General features: G+C 34.5%; 2 protein-coding genes and 1 pseudogene across 3 annotated transcripts; 1 reads left to right on the top strand and 2 right to left on the bottom strand.

The window, feature by feature from the left end:
- Nucleotides 1-4,967, bottom strand: LOC130717698 (phospholipid hydroperoxide glutathione peroxidase, chloroplastic-like). Its single transcript, XM_057568036.1, has 6 exons — nucleotides 4,675-4,967; nucleotides 4,330-4,406; nucleotides 4,108-4,169; nucleotides 3,188-3,306; nucleotides 2,942-3,109; nucleotides 1-438 (listed from the first exon to the last, which is right to left on the bottom strand). The coding sequence occupies exons 1-6, from the start codon at nucleotides 4,924-4,926 to the stop codon at nucleotides 409-411; spliced, it is 708 nt and encodes a 235-aa protein (XP_057424019.1). The 5' UTR covers nucleotides 4,927-4,967; the 3' UTR covers nucleotides 1-408.
- Nucleotides 4,968-6,251: 1,284 nt separating this feature from the next.
- Nucleotides 6,252-14,430, top strand: LOC130717676 (probable protein phosphatase 2C 60). 2 transcript variants are annotated; one of them, XM_057568012.1, is made up of 11 exons: nucleotides 6,252-6,408; nucleotides 6,765-6,885; nucleotides 7,649-7,712; nucleotides 9,649-9,757; nucleotides 10,494-10,650; nucleotides 11,508-11,633; nucleotides 11,842-11,965; nucleotides 12,335-12,411; nucleotides 12,594-12,646; nucleotides 13,383-13,437; nucleotides 14,013-14,430. In XM_057568012.1, the coding sequence occupies exons 2-11, from the start codon at nucleotides 6,769-6,771 to the stop codon at nucleotides 14,193-14,195; spliced, it is 1,065 nt and encodes a 354-aa protein (XP_057423995.1). In that variant the 5' UTR covers nucleotides 6,252-6,408; nucleotides 6,765-6,768; the 3' UTR covers nucleotides 14,196-14,430. The 2 variants fall into 2 exon arrangements, with proteins under 2 accessions (XP_057423995.1, XP_057423994.1); XM_057568011.1 differs by having other exon boundaries at nucleotides 11,505-11,633.
- Nucleotides 14,431-17,533: 3,103 nt separating this feature from the next.
- LOC130719031 (NAD(P)H-dependent 6'-deoxychalcone synthase-like) lies at nucleotides 17,534-18,725 on the bottom strand (annotated as a pseudogene).
- Nucleotides 18,726-19,047: the final 322 nt, after the last annotated feature.

Genomic DNA, 19,047 nt, shown 5'->3' with positions numbered 1-19,047 from the left:
TGATACAGAAAACAATCCGAATTGTTACACAAAATGTGTAATTAATCACAAAGAAACTTCAAAAGAAAAAAATATCTCTTACATTTTTCTTTCCCCCGTGATATGTATTTTTCTCTCCTCTCATATATGTTCATATCATTTGTCTCATATTAACAACAAACTCATAAATATTCAGAGATTTCTTCCAAGAAAAACTACCATCATCTTTGGATCTTTTAAGCTATTTCCCTCTGGTATGGTACAATTTTTCTTCTTTGAACTGATACATAAATTAGTAAAGACAGCAAACAAATTTACATAACTATATATATTGTTTATCATCAGTTTTAACTCCTTGTGCAATTATAAACATCGATCGGTTTTCACTCCCAGGTACAGCTTCTACCTTCTGTCTTCTGATTTGCACACTCATGCAGCAAGTAACTGCTGGATATCCTTCTGAAAAGTTATATGAAACAAGATAAGGATAAAATAGTTTTGCAAGCTTTTAATATTATATCATACACAAGATATAAGCTGTCCTTATTTATAAAGCAGTAGTATAGATAGTTTCTTTCAAGTGCAACCACTGAGGGAGGTTGATCTGGTGATATCATTAGCTCACTTTGCTTTTCAGAAATTCATCCTTAGACTTTGCTACAACTACGTGTGTGACTAACAAAAAAAAAATGGCAATTGGAATTGTCTGATAGTGGCCAAGATACAAAAGCAACAGAGTGGCAGACATGTCATAATTATGTGAAATTTAATGACTAATCCAGTGTAAATGAGCGTGACGTTGAGTCTATAATTTTAATTAAAAAAATTGACAGGCACCGTCAGCTTTATGTTAAACAAAGATATTTGGAAAAAGATTTTATAATTCTACATTTTTAGCCTTTGAAACTTCAAGGTAACTTCATTCGGTCAATTTCTTGCTTAGAATTCTTGGGATAACATCCCTCTGCTAGAACCTTAATATGTTGGCCCCAAAAATAGGTTTAGCCCTGAAGTCGCTGTAGGTTTTGGAATTTTGGTGCAGAGTATAAGTTGTTTCATCCAAAGTCCTAACTCCTAACAGAATATCAACTGAGATCCCGAGACTTTAATAGGTAACACCCTAAGTTGGCTAGTGATGAGAGATTATAAATAACAAAAAGAAAAGAAATTGGGGAGAGTTCCAGGTCTCTCAAGTACCTGGTGTAATAGACTTCTATCAATAAACAATGTTCTTATGTATACTGATCCAGTTTCTACCAACTGGAATCAAAGCTCCAATCTTGAAGCTGTGAGCACATAATGGAGATGTACTAGTTTTTGGGTGTAATAGTTTTCTATCTTGAGTGCGAAGCAGAAATGGTGTCAAGGAAAGAGCTGGTGAGCAAGGAATAGATGAACACGTTGCATAGAGGCGCTAAGGAGAATGGAAAACTGGTCCAGCTCAACAATGGAGGAAACCCAGGTCCTGCTCCTTCGTGTGAGAGAAGAAAAGGAAGTGGCCTCTGATGGTGAGAGTGTGAAGGGAACTTTTGCAACACAAGTCAGCAGAGAGAGTAGGAAGATAGAATGTCTTGCAGAGCATGAGTTGTTGTGGATTCATAACAAGCACGCCCATCTCATGGACACACCACGGCCTCGAGGATGTCAAAGAGCATGATTGTGGTACTTAGTATGCATAGGCATGCTGAATTACGCAGACTACTAATTTTGCAGCCCTAAATGGATTCTATTTAAAAGGAAGACCAAAAGAAAGGAGGAGAGTACGCATGGAACAGAGAAAGAGAAGAGGGTCTTGGACGGAGAAGAATCTTATCTTGGGTTATGCGGCTGAAGACCATCAAGGTGCTAACCAAGCATCTCTTTGAGATTACGATTTAATAGATGATGTGAACCCCAGTTTGTAGTTTTATATAATTTAGTTTCCATTATTGATTGGTATTTTCTCTTTGCGCTTATTCTATATTGCGACTTGATCAACCGTAGTATACCAGTAGTATTTAGCTCGCCTCCAAAAAAGGGTGTTAATTTACAAAACTGAGAGATAATCGAGTATTAGGATGTCACTCTTAGCTCGTCCCTGGTAGGGTGTTAGGAGTAGGCTTTTCAATATTTCCAATTCATCTGGGAAGGATTGGACCGTGAAACGTCCCTTAGGCAGCTTCATGCCTATTTTAAGCTAACACTTCTAATGACAGATGCTTTAAATAGTAGGTTTGGGGTAGACTGCCTACTGGTTAACGACTATCTCCTGTTTGGCAACTTGAGAAGTATAATTGGCAATCATAGGATTCATAAGTTAATTCATAAACTGGGGGAATTTGAAACTATTACTGTCATAACCTTGAGGCTTTAATGATCTGATTTCGCTTTAATATTTTATTTGCTTTCTTTTATTTTCTTTGATGCTCACAACCAACCAATTCAACATTGGTTCACCTAAACAATGAACCCATCTCTTAGAATTAGGTATTCATGCCTTAATCCCTTGGGTACAATAACTAAGACTTAACTCCTATATTGCTTTTGCAACAAAATGCATTTGTTCTCTGCGTGGATATTTGAAAACGCAACACTCAACTAGGATGAAAGTAATTTAGTCATGTTTGTTCAATACTTAAATAAAATTAATGTCACTGAAAATCTCCTGCCTGAAACCATTCAGCATGTAAGTAGCCCAATCGAAAGCACAATCAATTTCATCAGGTACTTTTCAAACATTAAATTTTAGCGCAGGAGTTTTCAGCATTAGAAGTTTCAACACTGAGTTTTCAGTATTGACTTCCCCAATATCATCAACTACACTATTAAGAATTTCATAAAGTGGACTAAAGATCTATTAGTCTCTACTTTAATTTTCCATAGAAAAACACCCATACTACTCGATCAAGTACCTAACTAGTTAATTTCATTTTCATCGTAATTAGAAACTGGACTTTTGCAGCTATAATGAAATTTAGCATACCTCAATCTGAAAAGGAGAGGTTGTCGGTGGGTATCTTTCAACAACTTTACCATTTTTATCAATCAAGAATTTCTCAAAATTCCACTTGACTACATCACCCAGAAAGCCTCCAGCACTTGATTTCAGAAACTGGTATACTGGAACAGTAAATGGTCCATTTACATCAACCTGTTTTACAGAATTTTATTATTTTGTTAAGTCATGTATAAATTGTTCTGAACTACTGACTGAAGAAACTTATCTAACCTTATCAAAAATTGGAAATTCTGCTTTAAATCGAGTGCAAGCAAACTGCTTAATCTCTTCATTTGATCCAGGCTCCTGAAAACCAAATTGATTACAGGGGAAAGCTAGAATCTCCAAACCTGCAAAGAAACAGCATAAGGGCACTAGAAGTGTGTGGCTAAGAAACATATTACTTTTGAACTGAAAATGGCCAAGCCGTGTTTGAAGAGAAACAACAAAGTGTAAAATTGAATTTAAGTCACTCCTGAATCTGCCCACTCGAAAGTTTTGAGTTTTCCTACAATAAATCAACCCAAGTTCTTTACATTTCAAGAAACCAGAAAAGTGTCTAAGGCCAAAGCTCACTTATGTTCCACCATATACATGCTCCCTGATTGAATAACCAACCTGAGGCATGTCTGGTAGTCAGTAAATAAAAAAGTGACCGCGATCAAACCGAAATTGGAGTGGCTACAATATGCATTCCTTCTTTTGTAAATTCTTCAACTCCAAATTGGAATGAAAATGCAACATATCCACTTTCCCTACAGCTTTGTATGGAGGAAATAATCATTTTCTTTCTGAAAAGCTCTCTTAGAAAGCTGCAAAAAAGGCATGTTGGCCCCAAAGTTCAAAACAACACAATGGAAAAGAAAGCTTTTCCATCCTCTTCACTTTCACCCCCCTACCTGATTCTTCACTTCCCAGTTTCCCATCTTCCCTAACTAGTAAACTTCATCCACACATTAGTATTAGGCAGGAATCACATACTTATCTCCTAATTTTACACACAAACCAACACAAGCAGAATGATTTGGAAAAGTAGATAGTTCCAGAATCAAGAAGCTACACGATGCAAACATCAAGTAGAACACGACCAATCATCAAACTCAGAAACATTAGGAATATACAAAAACAACTATACTCTTTAAGTAACATACCTTTCTCTTTATACTTTTCATATAAGTGTGACAGCTCTGAGTAGTTCGATGATGTCAAACCACTGTCATTCAAACGAAAATTATTCAATAGTAGCATAACTAACCAGAAACTTCAACACAATCACTAAGAGTTAAGAAATTGGGATAAAGATTAAAGGGGAAAAAAAAAGAAAGCTCTGTCACAAATATATTGAAGTTCATATTTTCCTCCATAATCCATACCATCTGGAAGCAACATTGACAATCAAGAGAACCTTCCCCTTGAATTTGCTTAAAGAAACATCCTTCTTATCAATATCCTGAACCATATAATACACTGTTAGCTAATAAAAATATAAAAAAATTAATAAAAAAACTATATTTTTTAATTAATTAATTTCAATAAGGTTTCCACATCCTACAAATTCAAATATGTCAAAAAATTATCAGCACAAAAAACTACAATTTTGACCAAATTCAAAATCCAAGGTTGACCCACTTTTTTTTGCATAAAGAAAAAATTAAAGTTTCTATAATCGTATAAAGAGGATGAAAAAATTGAAATTAAAATTGAGGATGATACCTTACCTTGACAGTGAACTCATAAATGGTTTTTTCAGTGGCTGCTCTTGCATGGACAGAGAAAGAGGGAGGCTTGAAGAGAGGCCTGGGAAGATTGGATGAGGTTTGCAGGGAAAACGAGACATTTTGGAAAAAGGGTGAGTTGGAGGAAGCAAAGGAGGATTTGATGAAAGGCAAAGAGGGTTGTGAAGAAGGGGTTGATGTTGTTGAGGCATGAAGAGGTGTGAAGAAAGTTGTAGAGAAAGCCATGGAAGCCATTTGAATTGTTGGGAATTGCAGAATTGAGTTTAATTTAAATACAGGTACGACTTAGGAGGAATAACTACATTATTTTTATTGACCAAAAAGAAAAAACTACATTATTTTTCATTTTAATTTAAATAAAAGCATTTAACCAGACTAGGGCATGGCGCCAGTGACATGCCAAGGAGGTCAGCAGAGGCTCACTCCTAGAAGGAGCGCCGGAGGGTTGTCCACCAATTGAGATTTTACTGAACTAAGGGGGATTCAAACCCTCAAGGTTTGAAATGTGAGAGCTAAATCCTAAGCTTAAAGTCAGTTGTGTCCACCCATGTTGGTGAATATATATTTCGATTTGCCGTACTCAGGGGGATTCGAACCCTCGAGGGGGATTTTACTGAACTTAGGGGGATTCGAACCCTCGAGCTTTGAAAGGTGAGAGCTAAATCCGAAACTTAAAGTCAGTTGTGCCCACCCATATTGGTGGATATATTTTTTGATTTGCCGTAATCAATAGGATTTTTTGTAAGTAAAATTTATAATACATAGCTTTTGACACTTTTATTATTTTTCTTAAAATAATTAAATAAAAGCAATTATATAAATCAGATGTAATAACTAATAAAAGAAATATATCGATTCAAGAAAAAAGAAAATTGTTTTTCGATGAAAAAGAAAAAGAAAAAGAAAAATGAAATTTATATTCATTGAAAAAATTTCAAGCATATTGTTTTAGATAAGCCAATTTCAAGCATATGATATGAGTCCTTACCAATTAGTCAATTACCATGGTTCGTGCCTTCGTGGCACCTGTGCTCACTCCATATTATTTTTATGTATGCATGCACGCGGTGGTTACACGTAGACCAATATTGTTTAAATGTTTTTATTGAAAAAGTTGTAACATTTTTTCTTAAATTCATACCTAAAAATTCTTAAATTTATACATAAAATTTATTCAAAAAAATGTTAGTGATGTAACTTTGATATTTCTATGATAATATTATAAATCATTAAATTGATTACTTTTGTTTATTTTCGGCGAGTGCAAAATATACAAGTCATAATAATAATTGTTACCTTTAATTTTTAAAGTAGTGTACCAAAATAATCACTAACAAAAGTTGTTGATTAATTTAAGTACCTTATCAGTTTTTGGTTTTTAAATGAAAGCGTGACTCCGCAAACACCAATGACCACAACAACTAATGTTTATAAATTATTATTAAATTAATATTCTATAAATAATAGTAGTTTAAATTAAAAAAATATAAAATTATAATTTAAGTTTTATATGAAAAAAAGGAATATAATAATAATGTTGAGGAAAAGTCATGAATGTGAGATAAGCAATTGTAGTCAAGTCATCATGAATGAAATGCAGTTGTACTTGTGGTGGTGGATGATGGATGATCAGTGCTAATAAAGTCTTCTCCTTTTCTTCCTTTAGATAATTCTTCATTCTCCCACTCTATCCCTTTCATGTCCAATTCGGTTCAGGTTGGTACCCTTCTTCAACCTCCACCATCTTTCTTCGTTGTGAGAGTGTTTTCTTTCCAATTTCATGTGAGAATGCAAAGAATTATCAACTCTGAACTGTTCAATTTCCTTTGCTACTCTTTTTGTCATCTGGGTCTTCCTTGAATTCTACTGTCTCTTCAATTCAACTATGATTGGCATGTAGAATTGCAAAAGAATATATATGCATCATTCTCTTTTTTTCTCTTGCTTCTTTCTATTTCTTTTTAATGGAAGATTCTTAATTTAGTTTACTTGTTAGATTTGTGTTTGCTTTCTTAAAATCTATTAAATTTGTATGCTTTATCATAATTTGACATTTGTTTGTCTTAATTCAGGTAAATGGGAACAAATTTCAGCATTCCCAAAACTGATAAGTTTTCTCAAGATGGTGAAAACGACCATCTTAGATATGGCTTATCATCTATGCAAGGCTGGCGTGTATCAATGGAAGATGCTGTGAGTAATTACTAAACAAATTGCTAATTTATTTGATTTAAAATCATTTGTATGGTAAATAGCTATTATGCTCTACTTGTTGAGTAAAATTAACCGGTAGCGATAGAGTAGAAGTGCTCTGAATAGGTTTTTTTCCAATATATTTTAGGGAAATCTTTTGTTTGATAAGTAGAGAGGTGGGGCTTGCTTCCCCTAACATGTTATATAATACGAGTTTATGTCTCATGTGAGTGAATAGATTTTTTTAGGTCTTTGATATATGCAATTCACAGTTCGGATTGTAGGTTTCTTTTAGGGCTTCTATACTGCATAATTCTGGTAGAATTGCAAAACAGATAAATATATGTTATCAAATTCTAAGTGAGAAGAGCAAATCCTAAGATTCCTTGAAATTTTGAGAACTCTACTAGGAAATGTCTGCAATAGTTTCTGTCTTTCTGATGCTATGCTCATATTTGTGTGGCGCTCTGTTATTTTCGTGTATTGTCTAGTTGAGCTTGGCTTAATATGTTTGGTTGGGAGGTAGTGGTGTTGTTGTTAGGGTATTGTAAGATGTGAATTTTTCTTTTGTTCTCACGTGGCAAAGGCATTGTGTTTTTTTCGGTCCAGTGATTTCTGTTTTTTGGAATAAAATTTTCTCCTATTAAATTTTCCTTTGATGTTGTTTTTTTCAACTCATTTCATCATATTTGTGTTTCTTATGTTGTACTTAGTTAAACCATTGAAAGGCTTTTGCTTTATTCATTCTCTTTTCTTTTGCTAGCATGCTGCACATCTTGATCTGGATGCATCCACTTCGTTTTTTGGTGTTTATGATGGTCATGGAGGTAACATTTGAACAAGCTTGCTATATGAAAGGAAGGCTGAATGTCAGTTTTACTACTTTATTACAAATGTCTAGTCTTCAGAGTATATTGAAATGACTTGTCTTACTTTTGCTGTTTTATTTTTCTCTTTTAAATGATATCTACCCTTCTATCCCACAGACCCATATAATGCTTGTTTAAACCAGAAAAGAAAAATTAGAAAAAAGGGACTTGTATTTTTGCATATCTTGTTGAAATGTACAAGAGATCAGTCCTATTTATAGGGCTGAAAATTGAAATACAATCTAATAGATAATTTCATAATATTTACACAATGAAACCAAATTGTGATATGTTGTAACAAAATCAATCCTAACCAATCAAAATCCAAATATATTGTAACAACACTAAAAAGCTAGCTAGGAATTTTTTTGGTCTAAACCACATGTATTCTCCACTAAAGACAATTCGAGCTGGGGAGGAGATCACTTTAGACGGAAAATCTCTCCCTTCGACTAATTAAGGCAGCCCGCATACCTAGGGTTTGAAGACTTCTGGTTAAGCTTGGTCGACCCATTCCAGTTGATTCGCGTGCTCAGTTGTAAAGCTAGCTAGGATGCGATATATTCTAAAAAAAAAGTTCCGTAACTGGTTCAGGACTAGGAAGAACGATTGAGTGTTTTATTTAAAATCAAGCAAGTAAATCAGTGCCGCCCAATGGAGACAGAACTGATACTACGAGATCTAGACTATTAGAAGTTTTGGTCCCTCCTCCTCAAAGACTAACTTTCTTATCAACGCCCTACTCTCTACCATAGGCTTTATAACTAACTGCCTACATCAATAACAAATCTCCCTCAAGTTGAAAATGAGGCTAACTAGACTGCATAGAGTTGAGCGACTCCCATGAATTTTCACAATCCGGTGAGCCAGACCATTTGATCAATACTTCTGCATCTCCACTGCAGTTATATCACAAATCCAGCACCTCAGTTGGTCTGTACCTCTGACTCCTCAGTTAAAAACGTTGGACTAACTTTTTATTTCTCTTCTTGGCCAAAGATCACAACTTAAATAGCTGAAATTTCAAATACAGATAATCTCTCAGCTGAAATTCTACATCTCTACTCTTTTTACCAGCCTGACATTTTATCCTTTCTTTTGGCCTCTCCAAATTATGTTTTAGTTGCTGCTACTTGTCATCCCTAGCCCTGGTCATCTGATTGACCTCTTCCACATTAGAAGGGAATGTGTCTCCCTTAGAGGTGGCTCATGCCCTTGTAGAGCCTAGAATGGTTTCATCTGTGTTGAGCAGCTAAACTATTTGTGGTAAACCAAAATTCTACCCATGCTACCCAAGGAAACTGTCTCAGATTGGACCCGGACATCTACCTCAGCATGACCATCCATTTATGGATGGTAGGCTCTGTACTGTATTTTAACTTGGTGCCTTATTGTTTAAACAATTCAGCTCAAAAGTGGCACAAAAATAATTGGTCCTGGTCGATTACAATTGAAGATGGGAATCCGTGGAGCTTGACTATCTTTGAAATTAAAACCTGTAAAGATCTTAGCACACTGCATACTTAGTGCAACTCTTGTACATTGATTCCAATCGAACTCAACAAGCTCCCATCTAATGTTAATGTTTTTCTACTGTGCCTCAAATTGTTTCTATGCTTATGTTTTATATATTACACTCTACTTTTTTGTCTGCTTATTGTTTCAAACATATAGCTTCTGGTTTACCTTTTAGACCATTTTCTGGTAGATTTGTTTAGCTCATGTACATCAATGCTCCTTGACTTGTTGCCTTGAATTTTTTAATGACGGGGTGTACATAAGTCTGCTACAAATATCAATGACCCTAGACAGGGAAAAGGATAATAGTATAGACATTATGTAGTTTTGTATTCAGTAATATGTCAGAGATGTTCACTTAACCCCAAATTTTCAGGTAAAGTGGTTGCAAAGTTTTGTGCTAAGTATCTACACCAACAGGTGCTTACGAATGAAGCATACATAGCTGGAGATGTTGTAACCTCTCTTCAGAAAGCATTTTTTAGGTTAGATTAAAAACAGGGCCCGTTGTTTTTAATTACTTAAGGTTGTTCCTCAATGTGTATTCAGCTACTAGTGACCAAAATTTGTTGAGCTTTTGAACTAATTAAATCTACTTCTTCCTTTTGGACCAACAGTTGAACTTTTTTACTTTGTGATATAATAATATTTGTAGTAGAATGTGTTTCTTTTAACATACAAAGGTGTGTAGCTATTCACCAAAGAGAAAGGGGTGAAAACACAGGTGGTTTTATCTATAGTTCCTTAGATGCTCAATTTTTGTTGTTACGAGTTGTCGTCCACTTGTTTGTTGCTGGTCTGTGTCTAGACTTTAGCATATTATTGAATTTATCGAGTTTTATCAAAATTAGTGGAATTAAAGCATATATGTGAAGTTTGGCTTTGTATCATTTGTTTGCTTGTCAATTTGATAATATGGAAGAAAAAGTGATCACTAGTCCACATTGGTTTCTCCCACTAGCTACTACGAATGAATATCTTTTGTCCCCATTTGGTATCTCCTTCCATGTCACACCAATCAAATCGTGCCATGTAAGCATAAGTATAACAATTATGACCTTACATCAGTGATTTTTGAATGACATGACACAATTGGATTGGTCGGACAGGGAATGGGACACCGGATGGGAACCGAGGATTTTAGTCCGGCTACTACACCGGCCACTAAAAAACCAGCAAAAAAAAAGGGAATTTTTAACTTGTATTTTTGTTATTATGCAGAATGGATGACATGATGCGTGGTCAAAGAGGATGGAGGGAATTAGCAGTCTTGGGTGACAAGTTAAACAAGTTTAGTGGGATGGTTGAAGGATTTATTTGGTCACCACGAAGAAATAATGGTAAGGACAAATGTGATGATGGTTGGACCTTTGAGGAGGTAGGTGTAACATTTGAAATGTACATCCACATTAACTTTTCAGCATCATAGTTTTACGCTCTGTTTGTTAGCCTAGACTTTGAAGAGAGAGATTCAGCTTAGAGAGATAGAGCAGAAAGTTTGAAAGCACCCTTGTTTGTTTAGCAAAGAGATAGAAGAGAGGGGTAGTTTTTGGTGGGTCCAAGTAACATTTTTTAAGTCTCTCAAAATTGAAGACTGATGAAACTATAGTTTTTATGTTTACTAAATTCTCCCTCTATTTGATACCTACTGTACTAATATAATAAATAATAAGTATACTAATGTAACTACTGTTGATAAACATTGATAATAAATGTGTTCATACAAATATATCTAAAATAATTATAAGTATATACAATAATTTTATGATAAAAAAATTTATTTTGATAAATTTTATATATTTATTTTGAATACATTTTAGAATCACTTTTGTAATATTTTTACTTTTGGGTACAAAGGTCATTTTATACAACTAGAAACACTCTCTTCTCATCTTATACTCAACCAAACGAAGGGAGAGAGAAGCCACATCATTCTTTCTCTACTCTCTCTTCTCTTTCTATCATTACAAACAACCTTCAAAATCTACTCTATTTCACACATATTTCTCTCTACTCATATTCTCTCTTCTCTGCTCTCTCTTCTCTATCTCTCTCTTCTCTACCAAACAAAGTGTTAATGGGTAATACTTGGTCTGTTGTTGTCGACCATATGGCTCTTAAAGTGCAGAAATATTGTCCATGGATTCTAGGGTTATGTTTCCCCAAATGTGCTGGTTTTTTGCGTGTGTATAATAATTGTAATTTTATGTAATCTGATCTTAATATCGTTAGCAGGGGCCTCATTCTGATTTCGCCGGACCAACTTCAGGAAGCACTGCATGTGTTGCAGTTATTAGAAACGACCAACTTTTTGTTGCAAATGCTGGTGATTCACGCTGTGTAATATCTAGGAACGGTGAGGTAACTTTGCAATGGAAACTCTTGGATTCTTAGCATTCTATCTGCTGGTATGGAGATATATGTACACTACCTATCGTGTTTTGTATGACTCACTACAAAAAATTGCTTTGGTCTCTTTACCTTATAGGCTATATATGTTAGGTTTTCAAAAACAGATATTGTGGAAAGTTACAATTTCCTCCTTCTGATAATGGCTTTATTTCCACAGGCATATAATTTGTCTAGAGACCACAAACCTGATCTTGATATTGAAAAGGAAAGAATCTTGAAAGCTGGTGGTTTTATTCATGCAGGACGAGTTAATGGGAGTTTAAATCTTGCCAGAGCTATAGGTACTTAACTACCAGTGAGCGAGCATTTCCAAATGTTAATTTGATCTTCCTTTTCTCAATTTTAACTTGAGTAACGAGAGTTTTTCGCTTGCACCTTTATTGAGGCATATCCATGAATTCGTGAACATGATAAAATATAATTAAGTGTGCCAGAAACAAAAGGCAACTTTCTATTATTTCATTTTGTTTTTGTTCTTTATGAGGAGGCAAGGAGGTTTCTCAGCATGTGAATTGGTTTCAAAATTGCATAATTGATGATTTCAAATATATACCTTCTCTTGTTGATACTAATTTCATGGTGGAGACAAATATTTTGGATTTTAGTGGGGGTTTATATAGTTTTACTCAATATGTTTCAACATTCTGCAGGTGACATGGAGTTTAAGCAGAATAAATTTCTTTCTGCTGAAAAACAAATTGTGACTGCCAATCCAGATATAAACATTGTAAGTTTGCTCCTGTGAATTTCAGCTTACTTTTTAAGTGGTATAGATATATCACAATTTCCCAGTTGCAATTTGGTCAAATCAATAATAAAATACTTGGTCAAGAGCCTCCGCACTTACTAGTTATTAGTATTATAAGTTCTGTTATGACTGTTAGTTTTGTTTTTGACATTTTTTCATAGGTTGACCGTCACGATGAAGATGAATTTTTAGTACTAGCTTGTGATGGTATATGGTATGCTGCTTATGCTCTTGTACCCATATTTTTATTCTGAATTTTTTCTTGTATTCGGATAATATCATGGTCGTTTGCATTAAGTTGTAGTAGCTTATGGAATTTTCATTTTCTACACACTAGTAAGACAGCATTATGCATCTTTTTGAGGCACAGGAAAAGCTTCTTGTTTCACGCTTATAGGAGCAAATTACAGATACTAGGTTTAAAAAATGTATTTCTCCAATCTCAGAAATTACACAGAGCTGCTCTGTTCTTAACTTTAATCAACCAGAATGTTTAAAAGCCATTTGCATAGGTCTTTGAAACTAGATGGCTTTGCACAGATATAGATACTTTAGGAGCTACTTGCATGGATACAGGTACGGTAACAGTCCTGGGTATCAATACGGGTACGAGATTTTCCAAAACACTTGGGTATATGTACGATATATATATAATATATATAGGGTTATTCTAACTTAAGGACACAAAAAATTTAGAAGTAATAATGTAATATATCAACTAACACCTTTTTCACTTTGACTAAAAAACCACATCATTTAATTTTATGAATACTCAATCGGTTCGGGGCATATATATAAGAAGAAAAGAAGTAGATGTTTGGCTTATCTGTGAAGTATTGGTTACAGATGGGTTAGATGGTCACTGTACACTATTGGCATTTCCTCAAATTTCATCTGCTAAGAAGTCAACAATGATTGATTTATTTAATTCTTACTGGCTCATATTTCAGGGATTGCCTTTCAAGCCAACAATTGGTAGATTTTGTACGTCAACAACTGGTCTTGGTAAGTTTTAGGTCATAAAAGTTTCATAACAATATGGTGAAGTATTCAATCAATAGTTAGCTGTGATTTTTGCCTATACATTATGCTTATGAATGACATTTATTGCAGTACTTTGTACTGTCATGGAGAAGAATTACTACTTGTACTTGTAATTAATTGAAGAGAATTTGCAAAGCATGCTCGTGGATAACATACCCATTTTTTTTAACCATGAATAGAGTTATGGACTTAAAGTTTATTACAGCCGTATTTTTTATCTAGTCTGTAGGTTAGTTCTATGCTGTGCTTGCATTCAAGTGTTGTTTCTGCTTGATCAGTGATCCAAGTTATTATTTCATTGTAGTTTGGCGGATTCGATTCACTCATGTCACATGACAATGTCATGTGAAACTGTGTCTATCTTAATCTCTTCATAAATATTGAGAGGGTCACATCTATAATAGATATGAAGAGATAATAAGCACAAAATTTTAACATGACAGTGTCATGTGAAATATTCATGTAGATAATCATGATTCGTAGTTTGGCTTATCTGTGAAGTAGATGTTTTGACATGATACCCTTTTATTTCACAGGAAACAAAACTTTCTGTGATTTGTGAGAGAGTACTAGATCGGTGTTTGGCACCATCAATTGCTGTCGGTGTGGGATTTGATAACATGACCATGATCTTAGTGCAGTTCAAAAGACCATCGCAGTCCACTGCCCTGGCTCAAGAGCAATCCTCTTCAAATGAACAATATGCATGTGAAAGTTAGCAAGTTTTGTGTAGTAAGACTACAATGTGTATGAAGTGGATCAATGCTTAGAATGTGCATAGATAGTCATTTCTCTTTCAACTAGCATTCTGTAAAACCGTTAACACCTTAGAGTCTGTTGGACTGGTTCAATAAGCGGCTTCAAATGAGCAACATACTCTTTTAAACAAAATCTAGTACACACTCTCTATGATTGGTATATTTTTACAATACAAAAGTCAACAGACTTGCCTCACTTTTAGAAAATTGGGTTGACTTTTTTAAAAGTAAATCAATCACAATAAGTGTATTGATGTGTTTACTAGCATTTCCCTTTAGCTATTAGTATTACTACAATATGCAGGTATTTTGAAGTGCATAGATAGTTGGCATTTGTTAATTTCTGAGGTTTTGTTCCCCCACTTAGGATGTTGTATATAAATATATTTAATAGAATGACCTTATTATGATAGGATTTATGGGGTGTCTCTATTTGAGAAATCACTGATATACTATGAATTCACATGTTCCAACTTTATGGGGTCCTTTCCTTTTGGTACTAAGTTGTTATACTATAAATTCATATTTTCCAATTTGATTGATCTTGTAATTTTTCAATGTGACCTTTATTCGTTGTTTTTGTTCTTATTAAAATTTATCCCACTTGAGAGAGGGTTGTATTCTCATTTATGTTAAATAAAACTCCTTCTGCTTTAAAAAAAGTTGAGTATATTAGCTTTCCAAGATGACAGTTTTTTTGTGAATAGTTTTAGGGAAACATGTTATATCCTAAACCCAACAATGTAAGAAAAAAACCGGGGTTCGCAACTAAATGAATGAGAGAAATATGAAATGACCTTTCTTACATCATTTTGTACCCTTTTGAAGATTTTTTTTTTTCGATGGTTGTGGTGGGCTCAAAAGCCCAAACTACAAGCCTCTAAATACACGGTTGAGGCATTGACATTTGATTTTTGGAAGTTACCAATGGTCACCGGTGCTTGTTCAGCGTTTAATTAGTTCAAGATATATTTTCATCTAAATATCGTTCATGTTATTGATAATAATAATTAATTAACTAATTCTGAAAATAATAACAAAATACTACAAAACAAAATTAGATAATTCTAGAGATCAATAGAAAATTAAGGGATTCAAAATTAATTAGGAGATTTTCTTAGTCAAACATTTGACCTTCTACAAGAATAACATTCACACTAATCAAACCAGTTCAAGAACCGTCTCAGCCAACCACTAGTGCTACCTCAGGATTTGCCTTCTCTGGAAACCTATTAACTTATTCCTAACAACATGCAATACAATCATAACCCCACTGACAACAGATATCGCAGCAATGCTGATTAAGACTCGATTGCTTTGGGTCATTAACTGCGAAAGGTTTCTGCTGTATACAAAGTCGCAATCTATCATTAGATGTTGCTGCAATTTTTCTATTAAATCGAATATCGTACCATTGTGCGTGGATGATAAGGACAATCAACTTTGCTATTCCCACATCATTGATGATGGTCAATCTCCTAGCCTCAACGTGGGCGATGGAAGCACCAGGAGAACCGCAACCGCGAGTTCTTCCACCCCACCGAGTAAGACACAATAGCGAATATCAGGAAAATCGAAACAACCAACCCAAACAGTTGTAAAAATCGGTGTTCAACCGAGGACCAAGCAGGATGAAGTAGATGCCTCACTTTTCAAAAATTAGCAACAATATGCTATTTGTTAACTGCTGAGACTTTGTAATGATAGAATTTATAGGGTGTCTCTATATGAGAAATCGGGAATTGAGTTTGGTGCCCCACCCCTTAGGCTTTGCACCCCACTTTATTAAATACGGAATTTAAAGTTCCGTATCAATACGGAAAATAAAATTCCGTATCTGTTTTAGTATATAATGAGTGGTTGAAAATGTGACACGCATGCTTAAATACAGTACGGAATTTTAAGTTCCGTATTCAATAGGGAGAATACGGAATTTTAAATTCCGTATTTGATAAAGTGGGGTGCCAAGCCCCATAGGTGGGGTGCCAAACCCTCCCTGAGAAATCACTAAGCTACTATACTATAAACTCACATGTTCCATCTTTACGGGTACTTTCCATTTGGTACCAAGCTATAAATTCATATTTACCAAATTTTTTTTGTTACATATATTTTCCAATTTGATTGATCTTCAAAAATTATTTTCGTAAAATGATATATATTTTAAAACATAATAAATGACAATCTATTTTGGTAAATGTATATATTAAATTTATTTTGGTAAAACGATATATATTTTAAAACATAATAGAAATGCTAAGAGTTATAAAATAGTAAGTTTTTTTTTAAGAGTTATAAAATAGTAAGTTAAAATATTAATTGTGTCGATTCTGATAATATTTTCTATAATTAAAAACTTACATTGAAATAGAATCAACAATAAATCATGTAACTAACTTACTTTTTCATATTGCATAAATAGAAATTAAAAAAAAAACTTCATTTATTAATAAGAATTTTTAAAAATAAAAATATAATGTAATTTTTTCATATTATTAATTTTACTAAATATATAAAAAAATATACATTTCATAAATGCTATGAATATTTGTAGATTATATAGATAAACACATATATATAGAGCTGGGTATGCGGTCTAGCCCGCCCCGCACGTTAGCGGGTTTGCCCGTGTAGGCCCGCAAATAAAGAACGAACGAGTCCCTAGAGACCAACAACTGATTCAACCTTCTTCCTCACGGTGCTCTGTTTTTTAAGGAGGAAGAGGGTAGAAGATGTCTCACGTGCAACTCACGTGCTTCCCTCTCACTTCTGTCCTTCTTTCTCTCTCCAATTGGACATCCACGTAAGCCTCATCCGTTAACAAATAAACGACAGGACCAACATTGCAGACGAGCAGCAAAGTCAGGGACCATTCGTGTAATTAAATTAAGTGGGGGACTAAAATTATGGAATTGGTAAACGTCAGGGACTAAAGTTGCAATTAAGCCAAAAAATAACTAACAGATTATTGATATATTTTTATTGAATAATTATTATTAATTATAATTGTGATTAAATAATTTTAATGTCCAATATTTCATTTTTCTAATTTTGTACATAGTAGGCGGAGCTCTGACATTGACCAAAACGATCGGAGGGACCAAAACCAAACATTTTGCAAAAAATGAGGGACCTGTCCCCACACTTACTCCAGCGAGGGACTAAAGCCATATTTATGTAAAAACTGAATTAAGCGTATATTAAATAATGGTGTCCTTCATATAACCAGTATTCCCTCGGTGGTTCTAAACTCAATACCACCATTTGAGTTGTTGTAAATATGAACATGCTCCACATGATTATTTGATATAGAGAAGAGGCTTGGTAGGTCCTTTGATCAGCCTCTCTTGATGGATTTCACTTATTTTCTTGTAATCATTCCTAGCCAAAGACCCATCAAAGATTGCAAGTTCTGTTGCATCTTCTCCTTATCACAGCTCTTCGTAACCAAAGTTAACACGTTTATATATCTATCGAAGAAAAATCTGTAAAATGATTGGAGATTGACTTTCTGAACAATAGTTCAGTTAAAAGACAAGCTCTTTAGAAAGAAAAAATAAAAAGAAGCTAGAGCTACATCACTATTCACTAATATTGCTACTTTGAAATAAATATATGGTGAGACACCATCAAAAAACTAATATATGGTAGATAGATACTTGGGCTATAGTCTTGCCATGAGTATCCAATTCTTTCTGGATGTCATTGTCCATTGCTAAATTAGCTCCCCTGCTGACACCCATCCTCAGGAGTCAGAAAGCAGTTATGCCAAATTGCCAATACAAGGCCTCTTCCTTGGAAAAATCTCCAAGTTTCACTTGTTGCCAACCAAGGTTAATTTCCATCTGTTTGGATTAAAATCAATGACTTCTTTCACATTAGGGGACTACCCACTACAACAAAAATATTAAGTGTTTAACTAATTTATGAGCGTATGAGAAACTTCTCAAGCTTCTTGATAGAGAAGTTGTTGACTCCAATGGCCTTCGTGAGGCCAAGTCTCTGGCTTTCCTCCATTGAAGATCACACGCCCTGCATATCAAATTCCACGATCTCTAATACTTCATCAATAGGGTATTTGACTGCTCCTTGTTTAGGAGCAATTTGCCCAGTGATGGATCAGTCCAATTATAAAATTAAAATTAAAGCACTTGTGATCATCACCTTAGAGATTTTTGTAGAGCAGGAACAATGAGTTTAGGATGGTTGTCAATAATCCACACTCTGGCTGGAAGTAACAAAGAGGTAATCTTTGGATGTAATTAGTCAAAGCTGAAGTTCTTCTGCTATGTCTGCTCTTACAGACTGCTCCACTCCATATGTTGCAACAGCATCAACATGCTTGTATCCCTGCTTGACAGCCTCAAGGACTACATCTTACGTACTAATTATACTGGCGGCTTCCGGTGCAGTGCTGAGGCCCATCACCGGCATCCTCCGCTGCCCGGTGGAGGATTGGAGAACTACTTCAGGCACTGTGGTGGTGGCCATTTATTTTGCAAACTGAAAGTGAAGCTATTAAAAATAATGAAGAGATAAAGAGAAGCTGCTTGTATTAAGATAAAAATACATTGAGAGAGATAGATCGAGAAGGCAAAAAAATAATTTAATTAATCATTTATCCTAATTAAGAAATCTTCAAAAATAAAAAATTCCTAAGAATAAATTAAGTCATTTTTCCTACTTGTCATAAATTTTGACCAACAAACTGTTCAGTGCCTAGTCAGCCTGTGAACATTTTCGCATCAGTTCTAGTCCCAATAAATTTTGGTAGAAAAACAAAAGTGTTCCATGACTTCACGGACTAAGAACT

Source organism: Lotus japonicus, chromosome 5 (assembly GCF_012489685.1).
Source record: "Lotus japonicus ecotype B-129 chromosome 5, LjGifu_v1.2".
NCBI lineage: Eukaryota > Viridiplantae > Streptophyta > Magnoliopsida > Fabales > Fabaceae > Lotus > Lotus japonicus.
Note: the sequence above shows the minus strand (reverse complement) of the source record. Positions and strands in the feature narration are given on the sequence as shown.